Source organism: Balaenoptera physalus (genome assembly GCF_965194825.1).
Source record: "Balaenoptera physalus genome assembly, chromosome: 5".
NCBI lineage: Eukaryota > Metazoa > Chordata > Mammalia > Artiodactyla > Balaenopteridae > Balaenoptera > Balaenoptera physalus.
This window is the reverse complement of record NC_138884.1, coordinates 116,924,689-116,950,464: the sequence shown is the minus strand read 5'-3', so window position 1 is coordinate 116,950,464 and position 25,776 is coordinate 116,924,689. Positions and strand designations below refer to the sequence as shown.

Sequence of the window (25,776 nt, the reverse complement as noted above, 5' to 3'; positions counted from 1 at the left end):
CAGCCTCCCTTGTAATAGTAGTGGCCATGCAATTAAAGTCCACCAATGGGATATATGGAGAAGTGTCCTATGACGATATCCAGGAAATATCTTTATGAGGTAGCTAGCTCATCCTTTACGTCTTCTTCTACATACTTTCCTTTGTTCTGCTACCTGGAACTTGGATACTACCTTGTCCATGAAGGTAAGGTTGAGTGGAGCTGTGAGCCAGAAGAAGCTTGTATCCCAGAGGACTCTGTGGAGTAGAGTTGCCATTCAGACCTAAAATACATGCCTTTATTTATTTATTTATTTTTTAAATGCAAAAGCTATTTATTGAAAACCACAACAATAGAACAGAATAATTTCTAGCTAAAGGAAAGGGAACAAAGCAAAGATGCCTGTTCTTAATTATTAAATCTTATCTTCATGAGTTATTTATGTTGTTTTGCTTGTTTTTTTTAAATTTTATTGAAGTATAGTTGATTTACAATGTTGTGTTTAATTTCTGTTGTACAGCAAAGTGACTCAGTTATACATATATATTCTTTTTCATATTTTTTTCCATTATGGTTTATCACAGGATATTGAATATAGTTCCCTGTGCTATACAGTAGGACCTTGTTGTTTACCCATCCTGTATATAATAGTTTGCATTTGCTAATCCCAAAGCCTTTAGACTTTTACATAATAGAGAAATAAATATCTATATTATTTAAGGTAGTAAAGTTTTGTTTTGTTTCCTGTTTCTCCCAGCTGAACTTTATTCTAATCAATACAGTTTTTCTCTTCTCCTGTAAAAAAAAAAATTTTTTTGAGAGATACCAGTTGAAGGCCCTCCTCTTTACTATAAAATTTTATTCAAAAATTCTATGAAAATATTAAATGAGCTGTTGCATATGAAGAGAGTTACAAACTGAATGTTTGTTTCCCCCATAAAATTCATATGTTGAAGCCTTAACCCCAAATGTGATGGTATTTGGAGGTGGAGACTTTGGGAGGTAATTAGGTATATATGGGGTCATGGGAGGGGGACCCTATGATGGGATTAGTGCCTTTTTAAGAAGAGGGAGCTTTCTCTATCTGCCATATGAGGATACAGTGAGAAGGCAATCCAGCAAGAGAGCTCTCACCAGGAAACTCATCTGCTGCCATCTTGATCTTGGACTTCCAGACTCCAGAACTGTAAGAAATAAATGTCTGTTGTCTATAAGCTACTCAGTCTTTGGTAGTTTTTAATGGCAGTCCAAACTGACTAAGACAAAGGGTTAAAAGTAAGAAGTTACTTGTTTTAGCAAGAAAAAATATGTAATAAATTCAGCTCTAAAAACCAACTACAATGATAGTAAAAGAGAATTTTAGTTAAAATCTTAGGCAGTCAAAAGGTACAAACTTCCAGTTACAAATAATCACTAGGGATGTAATGTACAACATGATAAATATAATTAACACTGTTGTATGTTATATATAAAAGTTGTGAAGAAAGTCCTGTCAGGAATAAAGACGCAGACATAGAGAATGGACTTGAGGACACAGGGAAGGGAGAAGGGTAAGCTGGGATGAAGTGAGAGAGTGGCATGGACATATATACACTACCAAATGTAAAACAGATAGCTAGTGGGAAGCAACCACATAGCACAGGGTGATCAGCTCTGGGCTTTGTGTCCATCTAGAGGGGTAGGATAGGGAGGGTGAGAGGGAGACGCAAGAGGGAGGGGATATGGGGATATATGTATACGTATAGCTGATTCACTTTGTTATATAGCAGAAACTAACACACCATTGTAAAGTAATTATACTCCAATAAAGATGTTAAAAAAAAAAAGTTCTGAGTTCTCATCACAAGGAAAAATTTTTTTCTATTTCTTTAATTTTATATTTATATAAGATGATGGATGTTCTCTAAACCTATTGTGATACTTCAAGATGTATGTAAATCAAATCAGTATGCAGTACACCTTAAACTTATACAGTGCTATATGCCAAATATATCTCAATAAAACTGGAAGAAAAAATTCTCAAGCATCGATTATGATCTAAGATATATCCCAAAGAAACTTCTTTAGTTCTGAGTAAAACTTGATTGTCAAGACAGAGCATTCAGAATACAGAGAAGGGGGTGGGATGAACCTGAGGACAGAGGGTAGATATGACCCACTCCCGGGAAAGAGGGTCTGAGATCTGGGCTATGAGCCTCTGGCTGTCACTTCCCTGAGTGAGTAAATATGCCACCCCCAAATGAAAGAGCTTTCCTGGCAGCTTTCACCCGGACTGACTAGGAGAGCTCCCCATGGTCTGCCTCTCCTCCTTGGATGGGAGCCCAGCCTTCTTGGATGGGACTAAACAAGGCAGCAGCTCAGCCAGCCAAAATGCCAGATCATGTACATGTTGTCTTCCTTTCATACTTAGCCTCCTGTTCTCCAGGGCAGGGCAAAATGAGGAGGGGTGTGAGAAGAAAGAGGTTGGAAGAGTAAATGCTGCTTACAGAAGCCACTATCCTTTGCCTTTAGTCTCATTTAGTTCCTGCCTCACTTGGGGATAACACTGGCTACTAAGGGATACTCAGGGGACCCTGGTTAGGGTTATGCAATTCAAACCAAGCCCAGGTGCCAAGTGGAACATGCAGCCATGGGATTAAAACAAGCATGTCCCTTGAGTATCAATTCTATGAAGATATTTGAAGAAAAATTATTTTCATGTGAAAAAATAGAATGGAAAATTTACGTGAATTCTTAAGACAAAACAAGACTCCAAATTATTTCATGCCTGTGGCTGGGGCTTTGGGTCAGAACTCCACGTTCCCTGAGGCTCATGATATTTCTCTTTTGGCATCAGGAATCTTTCGGTAAAAATTTTTCAGACGCACTACAGTAAGATAAATTCAGAAAAATGTGTTCATTGGATTTGACATTTCTGAGGTCTCTGGTGACATGCTAACAGCAATTTCAGAGAAGTGGTTTTAGGAGGGAATGGTGTGAGACCAATAAGGGTAGCTCGACCATGAAAAAAAAAAAGAGAGAGAAAGGAAGGGAGCCAGGGTGAACTGTGGGGTCTTGGCCCATAACCACTGCTGTGTCTAGTGCCAGGGAGGAAAAAGGCATAATTGTGGTGGGGTCTCTCAAAAGAGAGGCCATTCCATCACTGAGGCACTACCCACCCAGCACATTGGGAGTAGCGGGTGGCCTGGTAGCTGGGCAGGACAAACTGGGGAGCATTAGTGGGTGGTAGAGATGGACAGTGTATAATACGTAATAAGACCTGTATTAGGAAGAGCTGGAGTCCCCTTCTGCGTCCAGAATTAGTGATGCTATTTGGAGAAAGTCAGGCTCTTACCTTTTTCGTCTGAACAATGAGACGGTTGGATTGGATGCTCTTTAAATATTAGCCCAGCACTAACATTCAAGAATAAAGCCGTTTATTTTGATGGTAACTCGTGCTCTCTTCAGGAACATTTTTGAGTTCCTGGATACTTTACCTTCAGGTGGGAATCTTTATAACAACCAGCACGTTAAGAAAACGTTGGTTCTCTGAGAGTTGAAAGTTAAAAGGTTTCTGCGGGCTAGATTGGAAAAAGGTACAACAACTTTTCCCTCCTCAAGATTTACAGCGCCAAGGACCCCGCTCTTAGACCAACTCATGACACCCCATCTATCCACCTTAGTAAGTACCTCTCTTAAGAATGCTTGCCTCTACCAGTTGCTCTACACTACCTACCAGCCTCTGGAAATGACACGGGAAAAACCGCAGGCAGACCTGGTAACAAGAAGAACAACGACAATTTCTGCGTTCCCTCGGCATGCCAGCCAGTGTCCTGGATACCTATCACTGTATCTGTCATTCATGTCTTTCATTCAGGAAGTACTTATTGAGGACGCTATTCTAGATGCTGGTGATACAACAGTAACAAAACAGACAAGAATACCGCCCTGCCATTGGAGCCTGTGTCTTAGAGGTGGACACCCTCTGTCTCACCCTTCTGCCATGGAGGGCTGGCCATCCCCACTGGAAAAATGAACAAATGAGTCTGCCTTCTGTTGCCAGTTGCTTATCCATTCTTCCATCTTCCAAACTAATACAATTTGGACCAGCAATGCACCCAGTTAAAACTACTGACCTTTCCCCCAGTCTCTGGCAGTTAGAGGTGGTCGAATGTGTGTGTGTGTGTGTGTGAGAGAGAGAGAGAGAGAGAGCGAGAAATGGAATAGTGTGTGTGTAAAATGAAATCATGAGATATAGGTAGAAGTCACTGGGAAAGATTTCTATTCCCCCAACATGAAAAAAGCCTCAGGAGGAGGTGCTTTTGCTCTCATTACCAGCAGGAAGCATGCTTGGCAGTGGACTAACCATCTTGAGGCCGTGAAGCCAAGCACCACAAGTTAAGTACTAGGAAGGAAAAAGCTGGAAGGAGCCAGTAAGCAGCTGTCTCAGTCCTGGCCTATTGAGTTATGGATTTCTTGTTACGTGAGAGAAAAAGTCCTCTTTTGGTTAAGTCCTTTTGGTGAAGTTCCTATTCCAGGCAGGCCAGGGCAGTCCTCACGGATCCAAGTGACCTGCCCCAGCCACGGAGGTAGCGGTGACAGAGCCAGCATTAGGGTGCAGATCGGTCTCCCTCCAAAGGCCGAGTTCTTGCTGGGCTCTTGTGCACCCTGAAGCTCTGCATTCCTGCTAACGACTTCTCCTTCTGGCTTCCTAGCAATTGGGAAAATGTTCAGGGACTCATAGGGCTCTTACACTCGCAAGATTTCTTTCTTTCTTTTTATTGCTGGTCTTTATGTGTATTCTGTGCAATATCTGACTTTTCACAGCTCCATTCAAATCTGACTGCACAACTCAGCCGCTGACCCCAAGGAGCCAGCTCCACAGCCCAGGACTTCACTTTCTCCTCAGAGAACAGCACTATAGAACTTGTTACTTAGCCTCCCTGGTTTTCTTTTTATCACAAGAAATAAGTCCTAGTAGTGCTGGGACCCAACTTGACCTCAGGAGACTGGAGGTCCAACCTTCAAATTGTATCCTGGTGACTTCCTTCTGCTGATTTTTCCTTGCCTGTGTGGATTTGTGTATACTTGACCTTTAACCCCTCACCTTTTTTTCTATCATGTTTTCTAAAGCTGACAGCTTTCCTGTTACTGCCAATATTTGGAATAAAATGCCCTGACCTTTCACTGCTGTGTCTGGGTCTCCCCGCTGCTGGCCTCACACATTCCAGGGAGCAGGTGTGAAGCTCCCACCCTGCCCTCGCTGGTCAGGATGAACGAGGCCAAGCCAATCTGTGTCCTGTGTAAAACACACACACACACACACACACACACACACACGTGTACAATATAACAATACTAGAACAATGATTCAGGTGAGCTACTTTGTGGCATCTCCCACATGGCATCACTGTCAGTGACTAATCTCTTTTCACAAAATCACCGCTAAAGGCACAGATTCCTGCTTCAGGGACATACAAGAGACACTGCTTTAGGAGAACAAAGCACGGCCACAGAACAACAGTGCATCACCCACTCCACCTTCAAAGAACAGAAAGCTCTAAGTTGTCTTTGTCTCCAAGGATAAACTCACCCTGGGGAAAAAGCATGTGAGAAACTGTAATTTCTGTACCTTAAGCTTCTTTCTGTTCTGGTTCTCTTCACGGTGTGTGTGAGGTAAGCAGACTTAAACATATTCATAACTCAGTCTTTTTGAAATACTTTGAAACATTGTAACATTGTTGCAAATGCATAGAGGAGGACACAAGCCCCATTTTAGTTCTCTATCACTATGTAACAAACCACCCTAAAAGTGAGTGCCTTATCACAACAACCATTTTGATTTTCTCTCATGATTCGGTGGGTTGGCTGGTATCACCTCAGTGGTTCTGCTCTGCTGATGTTTGCTGGGGCTGCAGTCATTCAGGGCTTAACTGGCTGAACGGTCTGAGATGGCTCCTTCCCTAGTCTGGTACCTTGGAAGGGACAGCTAGAAGGCTGGCCTCAGCTCGTAGGCTGGGACAGAGGGACCACTTTCTCACTAGGTGGTCTCAGGTCTAATCTCTTTCCATGTGATATTCCAGCAGGGTAGCTGGATTTCTTAAATGGCAGGCTCCGCAAATCAAAAAAGTAGAAATGTCTGGCTTTCTTAAGGCTTAGGCCCAGTCAACTGGCACAGTGTTTCTTCCACTACATTGTACTATTTGGTGAGTGTCAGGGCCAGTCCAGAGTCATTATGGGACTAGACTACATGGCAGCATGAATACCAGGAGGCAGGGTCCATTGAGGGCCATCTACTGCGATTGCTGTTCACTTTGTCAAACGTGGACATGATGCTTGATATCTCAAATCACCCTCCATAAGAGAAAACATGTCACCATATTAGATAGATGAGTCATCAAGATGCACACATATTGGGAACACCTGGAAACCACACATGTCCGTGAACCTGATTTGCTTGAAAAACATGATCAGGACCTCTAAAAAAATTCATATGTTATTCAATTATTACATACATAAGAAATCAAAGTTTGATAATGGATGGGTACATTTAATATAATCAGGATAATAAGTTAGTAATACCATGTGTTGGATACTAAGGGTGGGCACTGGCTCTCATTATTTATACATGATTTTATTTAATCTTCATAAATGCTCTGTGGGGTAGGTATTATTGCCTCAAATTTCAAGATGAGGAACTGAAGTTCAGTGAGGCTTTGTAACTTGCCTGAGATCACACATTTAACAACCGATGGGCCAGGATGTTAAACTAAATCAACCTGAGACTGAAGCCTGTGTGTTCTTAAACTCTACACTGTCATCTTACTTGTTTTGTCCTTTCTCACTATTCTATTGTTACAAAATGATCTTCAGTTTAAGTGGAAACAAGAGCCACTTCTCACACTCCCATCCCTAAAGACTTAGAACCCATTTCCTATCTAGGCAGCCTGCCTAAATCAAGATTTTAAAATCCAGTTTCTATCGTGGCATGATAGTCTAGACAATTCCCCAGAGCTCTCAGACATATGCCTCTGTGCTTAAACTTGAGCCTCGACCAAACCCCAAGGTTTTTATTGAGTAAAATTCTTCTCCTGGCTGATCTAGGTATCAGGAAAGTTTCCCCTCTGGCACTAGAACTGTGAATCACAAGCTCATTCATGCCATCTAAGGACAAAGAAATGGAACACCTGTGCTTTTCATTTTGTGGCAACAGGATTTTGGCAATCTCACCCCAAATCAGTTTACCTTATGAAATCTAAGATGAAAGATTTTGTGATGGAAATTGCCAGTGAACTCCATTGATACGGCTACCCTGTACGGGTCATGGATACACCTCCTTGTCACTATGCTCCAGCCACATTGAACTGCTCTCCTTTATAAGAGCTTCCCACACTCTCCTGTCTTGAGGCCTCTGTGCCATTTGTCATTTGGGAAGTCTTTTGCTCAAATCTCCACCTTTTTAAATCCTTCAAGTCCAAGTTCAAAAGTCACCTTCCGAATCAAGTTTTTCTTCATCATCTGAGTTGAAGTAATTAATCTCTTCTCTGTGAATCTGTATGAATTAGCTATTGCTACAGGAAAAAAAAAAAAAAAAATCCCCCCTCCAAAAAAACTTAAAGGCTTAAAACAACACTGTTTATTTGCTCACGAGTCTCCAGGTTGATAATCTGAGTAGAGCACAGCTGGGATGGCTTGTCTCCATGTGGTGTTAAAGGGGTTTTATTGATACATTTGTAGTCTGTAGCATGAGGCCAGCTGGCTGAGGAGGGCCTTACTCACGTGTCCAAGGCCTTGACTGTGTTGTTTGGGATGACTGGGTGGTTTGAGCCTTCTCTCTCCCTGAGCAGAGAGTGGCTGTCACAAGGCTGTTGTAGAACATCATTTTGCCACATTTTATTGGTCAAAGCAAGTCATGAGGCTAGGCCAGATATAAAGGGTAGGGAAATTAAAATATGCCTCCAACTTTTTCAAATATGGCCTTATTGCCTTAATTTTTTCCATAAATTTTCTACAGTCTTCCTCAATATTGCAATTTATAATTAGAAACTTGAAATTGTGAGCATCTTCAATTGCGTTTTCTCTGCAAGCCGTAATAATTTAAATGTTTTAGATTAATTTTTGCTTATAGGAAAGTTGCAAAAATAGCACCAGTAGTTTCCAAATGTCCCTCACTCGTCTTCCCCAGTGTTAACATCTTACATCACCATAGTACAATTGTCAGCAAAAGAAAATGAACTTGCTGTAATACTATTAACTAAACTGAACACCTTGCTTGGATTTTGACACTAATGTCCTTTTACTGTTCTAGAATCTATTCAGGCTCCCACTTGCATTTATTTGTTAGTCCTCCTTTGTCTTCTGCAGTCTTTAAGAGTTCCTCAGTCTTACCTTGTCTTTAATGACCTTGGCACTTTAGAACAGTGTTGGTCAGTTATTTTGTTGAGTGTCCCTCACTTGAGTTTGCTGCTATCTAAGGTTTTCTCATGACTGGACACGAGAGCACATATTTTGGACAAAAGTACCACAGATATGATGTTGTGTCCCCCTCAGTGCATTGTATCACAAGGCTCATGATGTGAATGTGTGTTATTTCCTGATACTGCTGATCTTGATTACTCACTTGGTTAAGGTAGTCTTTGCCTGGTTTCTCACTGAAAAGTTACCATCTTTCCCTTTGAGGTTAATACTTACTTAGGAGACTCTTTGAAACTATGAAAATAAATTTCTCCTCAAACTTTCATCCACTAAATCTAGCATTGATCAGTGGATTTTTCTGTAACAATTATGACTATATTATTTACCTAATGGTAATTTTCTATTTTCTTCTTTCCTTCTATATTTATTCATTGAAATTTACTGTAAGGAAGAGCTTTCCTTTCTCCTCATTTATTTATATCCGTATGGACTCTATTTTATTCTATGGGCTAAAATCCAATACTAGCATTATTTATTTGGCTGCTCAAATATATAAACCATAATACTTTTAATTGTGAAAATACTCTCCTCCTAGGACAGAGACACCTAATAAGCTCAGAGAAAATTCTACTAAATGGAAGATATTAAAATTCTGATTATATATCTCTCTATATTAAAATGTATAAATATTTGAGCTTAAATATTTTCAAAGCTATTGTCTTCTTGCCTCCATTTTGATTTTTCCTTTCTTTCTTTTTGCAAAATAAAGCTCATCAAATAAGTTGTTTCTATTCATGATTTTTGAATATTTTTCCAAATATAGATATTGTAAAATCTGGTACAGGATATAACTTTATCCTATTAAACAGGAGCTCTGTCTAAAGCTTCTTTTCATAAGTCAAGTCTTCCAAAATACAATTTAAAAATTTCAAAATTAAATCTTTTACACAGTATGAACTCTCATTGTTTAATTATTTTAAAGCTAATTCCTTGTTTTCATAGGGATAAATTTCAGTGTCTTCCCATCTGCAGTTTTGTTTTCAATAACTGCAATTATAAAGACTAAAAAGCTGAAGTTACTTTTCTGTCTGTTTGTTGAATATCTTAGCTAAAGACTTCTAGCTGATTTTGAACAAAATGCAATTTCTAAAAGCTGATTAGTGACCAACACCAAAAAAAGTGTGCATATCCTCTAAATATTATATACAGTTCACTCTAATTTTTGTATATGTAAAACTATGTGTGAATTTTGACTACATTTGAATTAATAGAATATCACGGCGTTACTACATATGCACCACAATCAATCCCAAGCACATTTCTGCTCCATAGATTTCTTACTTTAGTAAGAGCATTCTTTTACTGTGATGCTCCACCAAAATCTGTATTCATACTATAATTTGCATTCATAAATTTAATTTTTAAAGTTATAGTAGCATTTACAATACAGTCAGAAAATTCACCTTTGACACAATAAACTTCCAAAAGCTTTTCTTTGATTCTGTGAATTGGATTAAACATTTTGAATCAGAATTGGAATTAATTGATTTTCTGTTTAATTCATCTGCTCACACTATTATAAAACTGTCATAATTTAACTGTTTGCAAAATCTTCTGCTAATGGTGTCAACTCATTAATAGCCATTGCTCACAGGCCCAAGGAAACTTGGAATTAAAAAGGAGAGAAATTAACTTAGGATAACTGTCATTTGACACAAGTGAAGCCAAGATGCATGGAGTGATATGTACTTGGGCTTAAAGGTATAGGTCAGATTTCAACAAGTAGGTTCAGGTTGGGAAGAAGGTTCCAAGTGGAAGTAGCAGCATGAACAAAAGCATGGACAGCAAATGCCAAATGCCAAGTACAATCAGTCCTCCACATCCACAGGTTTCTCATCCACGGATTCAACTAAACTCAGATAGAAAATATTCAGAAAAAAAAAATCCAGAAAGTTCCAAAAAGCAAAACTTGAATTTTCAGGCACCAGCAACTATTTATATAGCATTTACATTGTGTTAGGTATTATAAGTAATCTATAGATGATTTAAAGTATACGGGAGGTTTGCATAGATGATATGCAAATACCGCACCATTTTATATAAGGGACTTGAGTATCCGAGGATTTTGGTATCCAAGAAGGTCCTAGAACCAATCCCTGTGGATACAGAGGGACTACTGTATGTTTTAAAATAACGAGCATGTTTTTTTAAGAGTAATGACTAACTTTTGATGTAGATGTTGCTACTTCTTCTGCAGATTTCTGTCTTCTGATTGTCTTATGGGTCAATGACAGCATTAATGACCCCCTTGTGAATGGTATTTTGTGTGTTATATGTTGACCATCAACTTTCTTGAGAAATAAAAAATCAATACTTAATTTTTATTAAATGTGCATACATTAAACCCTTAACTTTTGAAAGGGTTTATTGCAAAATAAGATAAGCATAACCAGACAATAAAAAGGTGATAGATTTATATCAAACAATAAATAACCAAACTACTGTAGCAACAGCATCCACATACTCTGTAGCAGGACAGTTCAGCCGCCACTTCCCACACATATTTCACTTGCACTTAATCTTTAATTCCCTACATGTCCCACTAAGCCCATTGACTGTCACCCTTGTGGCTTCCTGCCTCCCACTGCTCATGGCATGGGCCACCCAGCATGGGTCATGACATCACTAGCTGTTGCACTTTGGACAGCAGGATTTGTAGCATCAAATACATCTCCCACCACCATCAAAACAGGAAGCAGCTAGCTGTTGCTAGCTGCTCATGCCCAAAGTCATCATTTTATCAGCCAGTACCCTGTATGCCGTACTTCTAAGGAAGATGTAAGTACTGTTGAGACTAGAAAGGTCGGGAAAGGAGAGATGGGCTCTCTTTCAGAGGTTACCATGTGAGAACTCTGGCAAATGCACCTGCCTCTTACACTCTGCTAAGAGAGGCCACGTCAGAAATTGAAGTATGATATAGAGGTCTTACCAAATCTCTTGTGATGCAACTATTAATAATGATCCTCCTCTTAAAAGGAGAAAATCCAGGACAAATGCTAAACTGGACTGAATGCTTGAATAGGCTAAAACCAGAATGTTCTAGGCAAATCAGGATACATGGCTCCTTAAACCTGGAATTTCTTTTGACTCCAGCAAATACAACCAACCCCTATATTTTGTTTGTGCTTTTTTCCACGTTTCTCTTGAATCTGACCCCGTTTTCTATTCTCACTTTATCCACCTTAGCCTAGATGCTTGTTACCACATGGCTAAATTATCTATAATAACATATTTACTCATTTTCTCCTTCCATCCATTCTCTTCATACCTACTATAGTTTCCTTTCTCCAGAAACTTTTGTGTCTCATTACATCCTTGCTGAAAAAAATTGTAATGGCTCCTCATTACCTGCAGAGTAATTTCCAAACTTGGATTCCAAGTATGGTCTGTCCCTATTCTATACTTACAGATTCATTTCTCACTCCTCCCTTATACGAGTCCTTCACTCCAGCTTGACTTGGTCACTCACCATTTCCTAAACACTTGGCACTTCCTCTCCATGGTTTTGTTCATGCTGTTACTTCTACTTAGTCTTCCCAATCTGGACCTCACTTGCTGAAATCTGACCTATACTTTAAGCCCAAGTAACATCTTTAAGAATTCTTCTCTGATTCCCCATCTAGAACTAGTCTCTTTATCCCCTGAAGTTCTGCAATAGTGTAGAAAATACTCTCATGATGTATTACACAAGTGTCTTCAATTCAAGGGGTTATTTGCAAACTTTTGGAGGAAACGTGATCTCTTTCATCTTTTAATCCCTAATAATGTCACACAACACCTTAATTATTGTACACGCTGCTGCTTGATAACTATTCATTGAGTGAATAAATAAATGAATGGCCAATGAATCCACACTAGAGTGATAATGAAGAGTCCTTCCTTTAGAAATTATTTTTGCAATTTTTTGGAAACTATATAAGTCAGCTTGGGCTATCATAACAAAATAACATAGATTGAGTGGCTTAAGCAACAGACATTTATTTCTCACAGTTCTGGAGACTGGGAAGTCCAAGATCAAGCTGCCAGCAGATTCAGTTCCTGATGAGGACTTCCTTCCTGGCTTGCAGACAGCTGCCTTCCGGAGTCCTTACATGGTGGAGAGGGAACTCTGGTATCTCTTTCTCTCCTTATAAGGACACTAATTCCATCATAGATCAACCCCCTCATCACTTCATCTAAATATGAAGTACCTCCCTAAGGTCTCACCTCCTAATACCATCATGTCAGGTGTTAGAGCTTTAACATATGAATTTGAGGGGAACACAAACATTTAGTATATAATCGCAAGAAATGACTGAATTTAAACCTGTCAGTGGGAGAATCTTTTTGAGTGGGCTGGCCTTTGAGCATGTAAAATACTACCAATAGCCAGGTTGTTTCACCTTTGTATAAGATCAGCTTTGCTTATTAAACTTTGGGCCTTTCTTAAATATGAAACAAAATCAATTTCATGCCATTTTTATACTCTGATTCCCATTAACAAACAAAGACATAATGAGGATGAATAAAGATATAAGGTGTAAATGTGTGTTTGTGTCTCTGTGTGCGTCTCAAAGAAAGGATCCACATCAAACCAATAACAGTGGTTACTTAAGGGGATGTTAGTCACATTGGAGGGGTGAATTACGCTGTGTACTCCAGAACTGTTTTAATATTTTGTAATGAGCATATATTGAGTATTATGTGTAAAATAGAAAAATGATTATAACACATTTTAAAGAATTCTTAGCCTCCATGGCACTGTGTCTGTGATATCTTGGTTGTGGCAGTTACCTTCAAGTTCACAACACAATATTCCCTTTGAAGCTCCCGAGAATCATCGCACATACTGCTGCTTAATAGCTATTCACTGGGTGAATAAATAAATGAATGGCCAATGAATGGAGAAAATGGAGAGAACAAAAATTTGACCCAACACTTTTCCAGTAATTTCTTTATATTTTTTTTCAAAATCTTATCAGAGTGAGAAAATAATCTATGACTGTCTAGAAACATATTTGGAAAGCAAATAATACAGAGAAAAAAGGAAAAGCATGGAAAAAGTAGTTGTTAAGTGTTTGAATGATCGTATAAACTTTCCATGCAAAAAAATTACAATCCAAAAATCAGTGGATTCCTAATCATATGATGAATAAGAGACATTGTGACTACAATCAGTAAAGCTATTAATGTATTTAAGTGTTTAATTCTTTAAGAATCAAGTAAGTGTTAGCCATAAAAGCAAATGAGAGAACATCTGGAAGGCAAAGAGGTTGAAAGATTGGAAATTAAAAAGCAAATGGTGTGCTTAGTGCTACTGAGGGACTGCAGCAAATGGATATAAACTCATTTGAAAATAAATACAGAGTTTGTATAATTACAATGAGCCTGAAGATGGGTTTAGCATTTATATATCTCCTGGGAATCTTGGTGAGTCAGAAACATAAAACCAAAGCAACGGGAGGCCATTAAAATATTATTTCCTGTCGTATTGGAGAACTCGAGAAGAGAATAAACATACCGATTACTTGCATGGCCGGTTCCGCGTCTGTCGTGGCCTCTTCCAGCAATGACAGCAGCTTGGCTGATATCTGATGCACCGACTCAATGTTGCTAAACAAGCTATCCACGTCCAGCTGATCAACCTGAAGAAACACAAACACTGAGCACCAGCTGATGGAAGGAGATGCACAGTCTTTAGGATGTTTTCTCCTGCTAAACCGTAAGCGTTTTATATGCCAGCCCATGCTGTTTCCATCAACCGTTTCTGTAAACATTCTTATTTGGTATTTCCAGAGGAAATGTGCAGTTTTTCATGCAAGAAGCTGGATGGTGCATCTGTTGTTACCTCCCTCTTTTTCTTTATTTTGACTAAGTTTTAATGAGTTGAGTGTACATCTACATATTCCTGTAAGAACCACAGTGTGAAGAAGATTTGGGCTCCCTAATTGGCATTTTATTAACTGCCCTCTATGAGGGTATGTACTAGTGCATATGCATTCAGAACGCCTTACTGCTTGTACAGCAGAAGTCAGAACTTACTCTAAGTGACTATTTTCAAAGCTGTTTTAAAACCACAGATGTTCTCAAAGTGATGACAAGTAGATTTGCTGAGTTGTTTCCTGCTTTTTTTTTTTCTAAGAGAAATGTGAATGGAAATCTTCACCAGACGTATTCTACTAATTAAAGATACATCATATTTTATAACTTGATGCATACCCTCAAAAACCAGTGTAATCATTCCTAGATCTTATAGCTGGTGTTTATAATAATTTATTCATTCACCCATCCTTTCACTAAATAATTCCTGAAGTCCTTCTATGTACCAAGAATTGTAGTAGAGACCAAACTCTGTCACAGGCATTGGATGATTTGTAGAGGGTTGGCCAACGATCCTAAGCCATCCAAGAAGAGTATGATGAGCTATGTGCCCAGATTTTGCTGGATCTTACTCAAAATCTTTCTCCTGAGTTTAAGTCAGATCTCCTTTCATAATCAAACAGTGTCTAGTGGGTCATGAACAGCTTGGCCCAGGCTCCACTGGGTTGCCACAGGGAATAGGAGCAGGTGCCTTTTAATCATGACTTATTGTGCATGAGGTCATAGGTGGATAACCAAGTCATCAATAATCGTCATGGAGAAGCTTCAGAGATGAAAAGCAGAGTTACTGGTCCAAAACGAGGTTGGCAAAATTAGGGGTGAGAGAGAGACAGGGAGTTCAGCTAAAGATCAGAAAAAAGGAGCCAAGAAATTAAGGGAAATTGGGCACAAGGTATATAGGATAAGAGACAGACCTGGAAGAATTCTGGAGATGAAGGCCAACAACTGCAGCTTCTTTTTTTAGGCTCTCAGCTAGGTCTATTTAGGAGTGGGGCAGTGTCGTGGTCCGAATGCGGGTTGGAAAAGAATTTCCACACATAAGGCAAAATGTAAAGAAGACAGAATTTATTAGAGGGAAGGGTCGCTGCTGGAACAGCGGGCCGACTTCCTAGTAGTCTGGGAAAGTCCAGCCCAAACATGTGCTATTGATCACTTTTTATAGCCAGAAAACAAAAGAATGGTTCGAGGTGAAAATTTCGACTGATTGGTCGAGGCACATATACCTTCCTTCTATAGGGTTGGAGTGGGACAGGACATATGCCTTTCCTTATTTGGGACAGATCCCGTTGCCCAGGTGGGCGTCGCCCAGGTGGGCGCAGGGATTTCGTAACCATCGCAACATGGTGAGGAGGGCGATTAGGAGTCCGGTAGGGGGTGTGACGCTGAAACTTTTTCAGGCAGGGTCGTCCTTTGTCCTTGAAGCACCATTGTCCTTGGAGCACCACAGGGCGGAGGCAGGCTGCTCATTATTTTTTTATCCCGTCCTTTTTTGACATTGACCCCATTCTTGACGTTGTTCCCCATACTGGACATGGCTATTACTTTGATCAGGGTGTTCTGTTATTCAACATGGAAGCAATACGTCACATTGTACCTTGTTTAAAATTTTGTGACTGTGTCAGTTGTTTCCTATGCTATATAGTCTGGCTGGATATATGTCCTTCAACCATCTTGGGAAATTCCTCACCTTCCTGTCATCAATCTGGTTCTCAAGAAAACTCCGAGCCTCATTTGTAATCAAATTCTGTGTGATTGTATGTAGTGGGTTTATTTATAGGACTACACAACTTTTTTTTTCAGTTTTTTAAATGTATTCTGAAATTATCTATATATTCATACCTCATTAGTAATAATTAAATCATTATTAGCTCTTAGGGTCTTTAACCCAGTATCTCACAAAATGTTTCTTTGTTAAGGACTCATTCTAACAGGATAGGGCACACATGGCTCTTCTGCCTAAAATCTATGGATTTTCAAGACTTCTAATTTCTGTATTAGTAAGTATGTTTAGTATTATAGATACAAAGTATCTAAAAGGCAGATAACAGTTATATGGCTCTTTTTGTTTATCATAATTTTAAATGGCTCAAATGCCACATATCTCTGAGTACCACTGATTTAACACATTATTTTCTTTATGTATTGGGTATTAATTAAATCACAAAGGCATAACTTTGCATAGTGCAAAATATGTTTTACAAAAGTTTTGTATGAGTCAAATTTTTCTAGATTGATTTATTTTAGATGTGCTAGTTTAATATTTTTTAAAATCATATTTTGAAATGAATCCTTCTAAAGTATAAAATTTCATCCCTAATTTACTTGCTCTGTAAGCAAGTAGTTCATATGGTGTACCCTATTATTATTACATTTTGTTGTGGAATCTTCATTCTGAGGAACTTCATATTTATTATATCATATACAATTCCATCTTCTCTGTAAAATATGAACCAGTTTGAAAATAGGGAAACTCATGCAGAGTGAAGAGAGGTGCCATGCCCCAAATTATGAAGTTCAAGACAGAGCTGGAGCTGGAAACTGACCTTTTAGTCCTACTTCATAGTCCATTACCAGCAATAACTAATAATAGAATACTTTGCCATCTATGTTTGAATTTTTTAGTTTGTTCCTGAGTTTTTCGCTAGGTTTTCAGTTCTACAATTTATTTCTCAAGGTCAGAATCCTGTATATTTGTCTAATTTATATTTTAAATTCATTTAGCAAGGATCTAATTCTGTATTCTATCTATAATCTTAGTGCAATGCCACAAATACTAAATAACAAAAGCATAGGTTTTGATTTCTTTTCTTTCTGAAGGACAGAAAGGATTAAAACATCAGTTGGCCTGGTTTCAATCACCCGTATCACCACAGGCCCATGGGGATTCTGTGAATCATGAAATGAATTCACATTTAGTCACTGATATGCCAAGGAACAAATGTCTCATCCAAATAGGCTTTTAAAACTGGTAGATGATTTTCTAACTATTGATGTAAATTCAAGGAAGCATTTATATACATTTATTAATTATTTACTAGAAATGGGCAATACTCAGCTTAGGCTGAGTTATATTTTAAATGAAAATAAATTCATTTTTTTGTAAAAAGATTTCTTTTAAGTATACATTATTCTAAGCAAAGTCAATATATAATAATTTGAAAGTACAAAACAGAGAAATTAAAGGTCAGTATTTTGGGTGACAATTTAATTCTTTGCTTCACAAAAGTATTCACAGGATATACTTCAAATAGCAAGTTCCCATTGCATTTAAATAATTTCTGATTTTACAGTTGTATGTATACAAAACTCCCAAGGCACAAATGTCTAAGTAAAAGAAAACACACCTATAAAACTTTATCAATTCAGAGACTGTAATCACTGGTATTGGATTACTCTGTTACCACCAGCACCTTATACTCACTGTTTTCAAAAGCTTTCGTTGCATTTTCCTGCATTCACATCCCAGCCCAAGCTCTTCCCTTTGCTTACAAATGCTTTGCCCCCAAATAACTTAAAACATTCTACCCATCTGAAATGGAATATGGTAATGGTAGTGTCTGTCCAGTAGTTTTGCCCATCTTTCTGTCCTTTCTGTTGCTTTTTTGGGAGAAGCCACAGCTCCCCAGCTCTACCTGATCTGGTGGAATTGTCACTCGTGGTGCCTGACCCCTCCCTACTCCCTCCAGTGGTGGGCATGTGACCTGCTGGCCACAGCAATTGGCCTAGGATGACAGGTGCCAAAGCATAGCAAATGAGAAGCTTCACTGATTTTTCAAAATGGTTGTTGGGAAACAGAAGGGCCTGGATTGTCAGCCCTAAATATGTAAATTTCTGTCTTCAGCAGTCATCTTTGTGGAGAGCTTGACTGTAGTAAAGTCAACACAGAGAGGGAAGCTAAGTGTGACATCGTCATGTGAGCTCCTGGGTCTACCTTGCCTAAACCAAGACATCCTTATTACAGAAGGTAATAAACGGCCTTTTCTTTTTTTTTTTTTAACCATAATGTATTTTATTTTATTTTATTTAATAGATCTTTATTGGAGTATAACTGCTTCACAATACTGCGCTATCCTCTGTCTCACAACAAAGTGAATGAGCCACATGCACACATAAATCCCCATATCCCCTCCCCCTTGAGCCTCCCTCCCACCTTCCCTATCCCACTCCTCTGGGTCCTCGCAAAGCACCGCGCTGATCTCCCTGTGCGATGCAGCTGCTTCCCACTAGCTATTTATTTTACATTTGGTAGTATATATATGTCAATGCTACTCTCACTTTGCCCCAGCTTCCCCCTCCCCTCCGTGTCCTCAAGTTCATTCTCTATATCTACATCTTTATTCCTGCCCTGCCACTAGGTTCATCAGTACCTTTTTCTTTTTTTAATTTAGGTTCCATATATAAGTGTGAGCATATGGTATTCATTTTTCTCTTTCTGACTTACTTCACTCTGTATGACAGACTCTAGGTCCATGCACCTCACTACAAATAACTCAGTTTCGTTTCTTTTTACAGCTGAGTAATATTCCACTGTATATATGTGCCACATCTTCGTTATCCATTCATCTGTCGATGGACACTTAGGTTGCTTCCATGTCCTGGCTATTGTAAACAGTGCTGCAATGAACATTGTGGTACCTGACTCTGTTTTTTTTTTTTTTTTTAATCAGTCATCAATTTTATATACATCACTGTATACATGTCAATCCCAATTGCCCAATTCAGCACACCACCATCCCCACCCCACCAGGGTTTTCCCACCTTGGTGTCCATACGTTTGTTCTCTACATCTGTGTCTCAACTTCTGCCCTGCAAACTGGTTAATCTGTACCATTTTTCTAGGTTCCACATACATGCGTTAATATACAATATTTGTTTTTCTCTTTCTGACTTACTTCACTCTGTATGACAGTCTCTAGATCCATCCACACCTCAACAAATGACTCAACTTCATTCCTTTTCATGGCTGAGTAATATTCCATTGTATATATGTACCACATCTTCTTTATCCATTCGTCTGTCGATGGACATTTAGGTTGCTTCCATGACCTGGCTATTGTAAATAGTGCTGCAATGAACATTGGGGTGCATGTGTCTTTTTGAATTACGGTTTTCTCTGGGTATATGCCCAGTAGTGGGATTGCTGGATCATCTGGTAATTCTATTTTTAGTTTTTTAAGGAACCTCCAAATTGTTCTCCCTAGTGGCTGTATCAATTTACATTCCCACCAACAGTGCAAGAGGGTTCCCTTTTCTCCACACCCTCTCCAGCATTTGTTGTTTGTAGATTTTCTGATGATGCCCATTCTAACTGGTGTGAGGTGATACCTCATTTTAGTTTTGATTTGCATTTCTCTAATAATTAGTGATGTTGAACATCCTTTCATGTGTTTGTTGGCGATCTGTATATCTTTGGAGAAATGTCTATTTAGGTCTTCTGCCCATTTTTTGATGGGGTTGTTTGTTTTTTTCATATTGAGCTGCATGAGCTGCTTGTAAATTTTTGAGATTAATCCTTTGTCCGTTGTTTCATTTGCAAATATTTTCTCCAATGCTGAGGGTTGTCTTTTTGTCTGCTTTATGGTTTCCTTGCTGTGCAAAAGCTTTTAAGTTTATTAGGTCCCATTTGTTTATTTTTGTTTTTATTTCCATTTCTCTAGGAGGTGGGTCAAAAAGGATCTTGCTGTGATTTATGTCATAGAGTGTTCTGCCTATATTTTCCTCTAAAGGTTTTATAGTGTCTGGCCTTACATTTAGGTCTTTAATCCATTTTGAGTTTATTTTTGTGCATGGTGTTAGGGAGTGTTCTAATTTCATTCTTTTACATGTAGCTGTCCAGTTTTCCCAGCACCACTTATTGAAGAGTCTGTCTTTTCTCCAATGTATATTCTTGCCTCCTTTATCAAAAATAAGGTGGCCATATGTGTGTGGGTTTATCTCTGGGCTTTCTGTCCTGTTCCATTGATCTATGTTTCTGTTTTTGTGCCAGTACCATACTGTCTTGATTACTGTAACTTTGTAGTATAGTCTGAAGTCGGGGAGCCTGATTCCTCCAGCTCCATTTTTCTTTCTCAAGATTGCCTTGGCTATTTGGGGTCTTTTGTGTTTCCATACAAATTGTGAAAGTTTTTTGTTCTAGTTCTGTGAAGAATGCCATTGGTAATTTCATTGGGATTGCATTGAATCTGTAGATTGCTTTGGGTAAAATTCAAGCTACTTGGAATTTTACTTGTTACCTCTAACCAACAGGGGACTAATATACTTCTCTTTATTTCTAGCCAAAATCGCACTTCCTCTAAGAAAACTTTCTTGCTCCCTTGGTTGGAATGAACCTCTCCCTCTCCTATGCTTCCACAACTCTTGCTTTGATTACCCAATGCTTACATTGAAGCCTATTTTATACATATGAGTTATTTATTAATTTATCTGTCTTTATGTAAAAACTGTGAGTCCCTCCAGGACATTGTCTTTGTGAGTTATTTGAATACGACCCTGTGTCTAATACAGTGTAAGGCTCACACCTAGCACTCAATAAAAGTTTGACGGTTTGAATTGAATTGAATCACTATAATTCAAACGATCTATTTTGTCTGTGGGAGCCATCAATAAATGTTCTTGTTCTTTACTGGGCTCTGAATAACAAGTATGAGGAAATCAAAAGTGGTTTAAAGAAAAAAATCAAAATCACCTAATTTCGTTGTTCAGAATATCACATTAAGTGGATATTTGATAATTTTCTGCTTAATTTTATCTACAGAGACAAACTGTTGTGCTCAGTCTGGCTGTTAGTATACTGAAGATTTGCTGACAAAGGCTCCACTTCCCCCTTCGTTTACACTTGGGAAACCCCTGTTTACTGTATTCTGCTTAATGAGCCTTGGGACACTCATCCTAAACCTAGTCACAGACAGGAATCACCAAACATTCTTAGGTATTGTGCAGACCCCAACCACAAACACCTTTAAAAGTGGACATTGAAAAGAAGCTAAGAAACAAACTGTTAAAAAAAAAAATAAGCTATTTTAAAATTTTAGTTTTTTTAACTTAGCATAACATGAACATCTTTTCATGTCATTAATTTTCCACACTTGCAACATTTTAAATGTCAATATTATGTGGAAATACTGTAGTCTAATTAACCAGTCATTAAATATTTGAAATCTAGATAAATTGCCTTTTTCGCTATTATAAGCAGCTCTCCTGGCTAAAACCTGTTCACACCTATGATTATTTACTTATGAAATTAGGAAATAAGTGTAATTGTTGAGCTAAAGTTATTAATGTTTCTTAAGGCTTTTAACAAGTCTTGGTAAATTGTACCAGCAAATACAAACATTATTTTCTTCTAATAACCAATGCATTAAAAACCCTCAGCTGGATATTACTGCCCTGACCTCAATTTGGAAATACATTTTTAAGCTTCTAATTTGATGATCAAAATCACAGAACTTTAATGTTCCAGACATATATACAACAACTGTAGAAGAAGGAAGAAAATAAATAACATTGCTTTTGAGGACCATGGTGATTCCCACCAACCAAACTCTTCTCTGGAAATTGTTTCTAGAAAAGACTTCAGTATTTCTGTTTGGTATGGTTTGGCAGTAAGTCTAGACTCAATATAGCGTCCAATTTTGGACCCTATATTAGAATTCATATAGGGGAAATCCACCTTGGACATCATCTGACTCAGTCTAACAAAACCTGGGTCCCATCTATCCTTTCTATATGGCACTTCCATGCACAGCATTGTGGTGAGACCTGGATGTATTCACTAAATTAGTTTGCTCCATTATTAATGTTGAAACCTAAAAGAGCAATGATATTAAGATTTTAACTGTAACAAGTAAGGTGAGAGTGGAGGAATGGTGAAAATGTGTTAAAAAAAAAAACAACCCTAGGAAGTGGGGACCCAATGGGGATGTTATGAGAGGGAAGAATCAGTTCTAGTTTTATTTTTTAGTGAGGCAACTGAGGAGAGGATGGCTTGTGAGACAGAAATTGCAGCAAGTGGGAAAAGAGGATGTTGGCAGAAGGCCCTGGCACCCACAGGGCTAGGATAATTATCTAATTACGATGGCATTCACTCAGACAGTTGGCTTCTAGATTACAAAGCTTTTCAGGGTAAACTAGCCATTATTTCATCAGTTTTCTCTAAACTACTGATTTGTCTGTGTGAAATTTCCTGCTGTGAAGCTAGATTCTAAACTGGCTAATTGAGTCAGACTGCAAGTTGAATCAATATCACAGCTAGACAGCAAGTCTTTTAACCAATCGTGCAGCTAAATGCCCAAGTAGGGGGAACCTTCAAGATGGCGGAGGAATAAGACGTGGAGATAACCTTCCTCCCCACAAATACATCAAAAATACATCTACATGTGGAACAACTCCTACAGAACACCTACTGAATGCTGGCAGAAGACCTCAGACTTCCCAAAAGGCAAGAAACACCCCACATACCTGGGTAGGGCAAAAGAAAAAAGAAAAAACAGAGACAAAAGAATAGGGATGGGACCTGCACCTCTGGGAGGGAGCTGTGAAGGAGGAAAAGTTTCCACACACTAGGAAGCCCCTTCACTGGCGGAGACGGGCAGTGGGCAGCAGGGGAGAAGCTTCGGAGCCACGGAGGAGAGCGCAGCAACAGGGTGTGGAGGGCAAAGCGGAGAGATTCCCGCACAGAGGATCAGTGCCGACCAGCACTCAGCAGCCCGAGAGGCTTGTCTGCTCACCCGCCGGGGCGGGCAGGGGCTGGGAGCTGAGGCTCGGGCTTCAGAGGTCAGATCCCAGGGAGAGGACTGGGGTTGGCTGCGTGAACACAGCCTGAAGGGGGCTAGTGTGCCACAGCTAGCTGGGAGGGAGTCTGGGAAAAAGATTGGACCTGCGTAAGAGGCAAGAGACCATTGTTTCGGTGTGTGCAAAGAAAGGGGCTTCCTTCCCCATCTGCCCAAAGAAGGCAGAGCACCGCCTAACGAGCTCCAGAGACAGGTGTGAGCTCAGGCTATCAGCGCAGATCCCAGAGACGGGCATGAAACGCTAACGCTGCTGCTGCAGCCACCAAAAAATCTGTGTGCAAGCACAGGTCACTCTCCACACCTCCCCTCCTGGGAGCCTGTGCAGCCCGCCAGTGCCACGGTCCCGTGATCCAGGGACAAGTTCCCCGGGAGAATACACGGCGCGCCTCAGGCTGTTGCAACGTCATGTCGGCCTCTGCTGCCACGCCACAGGCTCGCCCCGCATTCCAATTATAACTACATTACCCCTCCCTCCCCCCAGCATGAGTGATCCAGAGCCCCCTAATCAGCCACTGCTTTAACCGCATCCTGTCTGGGCCGGAACAGATGCCTGAGGGCGACCTACACGCAGAGGTGGGGTCATAACCAAAGCTGAAACCCAAGAGCTGTGCGAACAAAGAAGAGAAAGGGAAATTTCTCCATGCACCCTCAGGAGCAGCGGATTAAACCCTCACAATCAATTTGGTGTACCCTGCATCTGTGGAATACCTGGATAGACAACAAAGCATCCCAAAAATGAAGCGGTGGAATTTGGGAGCAACTGTAGACTTGGGGTTTTCTGTCTGTGACTGACTTGTTTCTGATTTTTATGTTTACCTTAGTATAGTTTTAAGTGTTTGTTATCATTGGTGAATTCGTTTATTGGTTTGGTTGCTCTCTTCTTATTTTTTATTATTATACTTTTTACATTTTTTTATTTTAAATAATTTTATTTTATTTATATTTATTTATTTTATTATTTATTTATTTATTTATTTATTTTTTCTCCCTTTTCTTCTCAGCTGTGTGGCTCACAGGGTCTTGGTGCTCTGGCCTGGTGTCAGGCCTGAGCCTCTGAGGCAGGAGAGCTGAGTTCAGGACATTGGACCACCAGAGAACTACAGCCCAACATAATATCAATCAGTAAGACCTCTCCCAGAGATCTCCATCTCAACGCTGAGACCCAGCTCCACACAACAACCAGCAACCTACAATGCTGGACACCCTATGCCAAACAACTAGCAGGACAGGAACACAACCCCACCCATTAGCAGAGAGGATGCCTAAAATCATACTAAGTTCACAGACAACCCAAAACACAGCACCAGACATAGCCCTGCCCACCAGAAAGACAAGATCCATCCCCACCCACCAGAACACAGGCACCAGTCCCCTCCACCAGGAAGCCTACACAACCCATTGAACGAACCTTACACACTGGGGGCAGACACAAAAAACAACAGGAACTACAAACCTGCTGCCTGCGAAAAGGAGACCCCAAACAGTAAGTTAAGCAAAATGAGAAGACAGAGAAACACACAGCAGATGAAGGAGCAAGGTAAAACCCCACCAGAGCAAACAAATAAAGAGGAAACAGGCAGTCTACCTGAAAAAGAATTCAGAGTAATGATAGTAAAGATGATCCAAAATCTTGGAAATAGAATGGAGAAAATACAAGAAATGTTTAACAAGGACCTAGAAGAACTAAAGAGCAAACAAACAATGATGAACAACACAATAAATGAAACTAAAAATTCTCTCGAAGGAATCAATAGAAGAATAACTGAGGCAAAAGAATAGATAAGTGACATGTAAGATAAAATCGTGGAAATAACTGCTGCAGAGCAGAATAAAGAAAAAAGAATGAAAAGAACTGAGGACAGTCTCAGAGACCTCTGGGACAACATTAAACACAGCAACATTCGAATTATAGGGGCCCCAGAAGAAGAAGATAAAAGGAGAGGGTCTGAGAAAATGTTTGAAGAGATTATAGTTGAAAACTTCCCTAACATGGGAAAGGAAATAAACAAGTCCAGGAAGCACAGAGAGTCCTATACAGGATAAATCCAAGGAGAAACATGCAAGACACATGTGAATTAAACTATCAAAATTAAATATGAAGAAAAAATATTAAAAGCAGCAAGGGAAAAGCAACAAATAACATGCAAGGGAATCACTATAAGGTTAACAGCTGATCTTTCAGCAGAAAATCTGCAGGCCAGAAGGGAGTGGCAGGACATATTTAAAGCGATGAAAGGGAAAAGCCTACAACCAAGATTACTCTACCCAGCAAGGATCTCATTCAGATTCGACAGAGAAATTGAAACCTTTACAGACAAGCAAAAGCTAAGAGAATTCAGCACCACCAAACCAGCTTTACAGCAAATGCTAAAGGAACTTCTCTAGGCAGGAAACACAAGAGAAGGAAAAGACCTACAAGAACAAACCCAAAACCATTAAGAAAATGGTAATAGGAACATACATATCAATAATTACCTTAAATGTAAATGGATTAAACGTTCCAACCAAAAGACATAGACTGGCTGAATGGATACAAAAACAAGACCCATATATATGCTGTCTACAAGAGAGCCACTTTGACCTAGGGACACACACAGACTGAAAGTGAGGGGATGGAAAAAGATATTCCATGCAAAAGGAAATTAAGAGAAAGCTGGAGTAGCAATGCTCATATCAGACAAAATAGACTATAAAAC

General features: G+C 39.4%; 1 protein-coding gene across 1 annotated transcript in view; it reads right to left on the bottom strand.

Annotated features, from left to right (window-relative positions):
* Window positions 1-25,776, bottom strand: part of ARHGEF38 (Rho guanine nucleotide exchange factor 38) — a 148,556-nt gene that overhangs the window by 57,842 nt on the left and 64,938 nt on the right. The window contains exon 3 of the mRNA XM_082463099.1: window positions 13,933-14,056. Within this exon, the coding sequence (XP_082319225.1) occupies window positions 13,933-14,056 (124 nt within the window). The remainder of the gene's footprint in view (window positions 1-13,932; window positions 14,057-25,776) is intronic.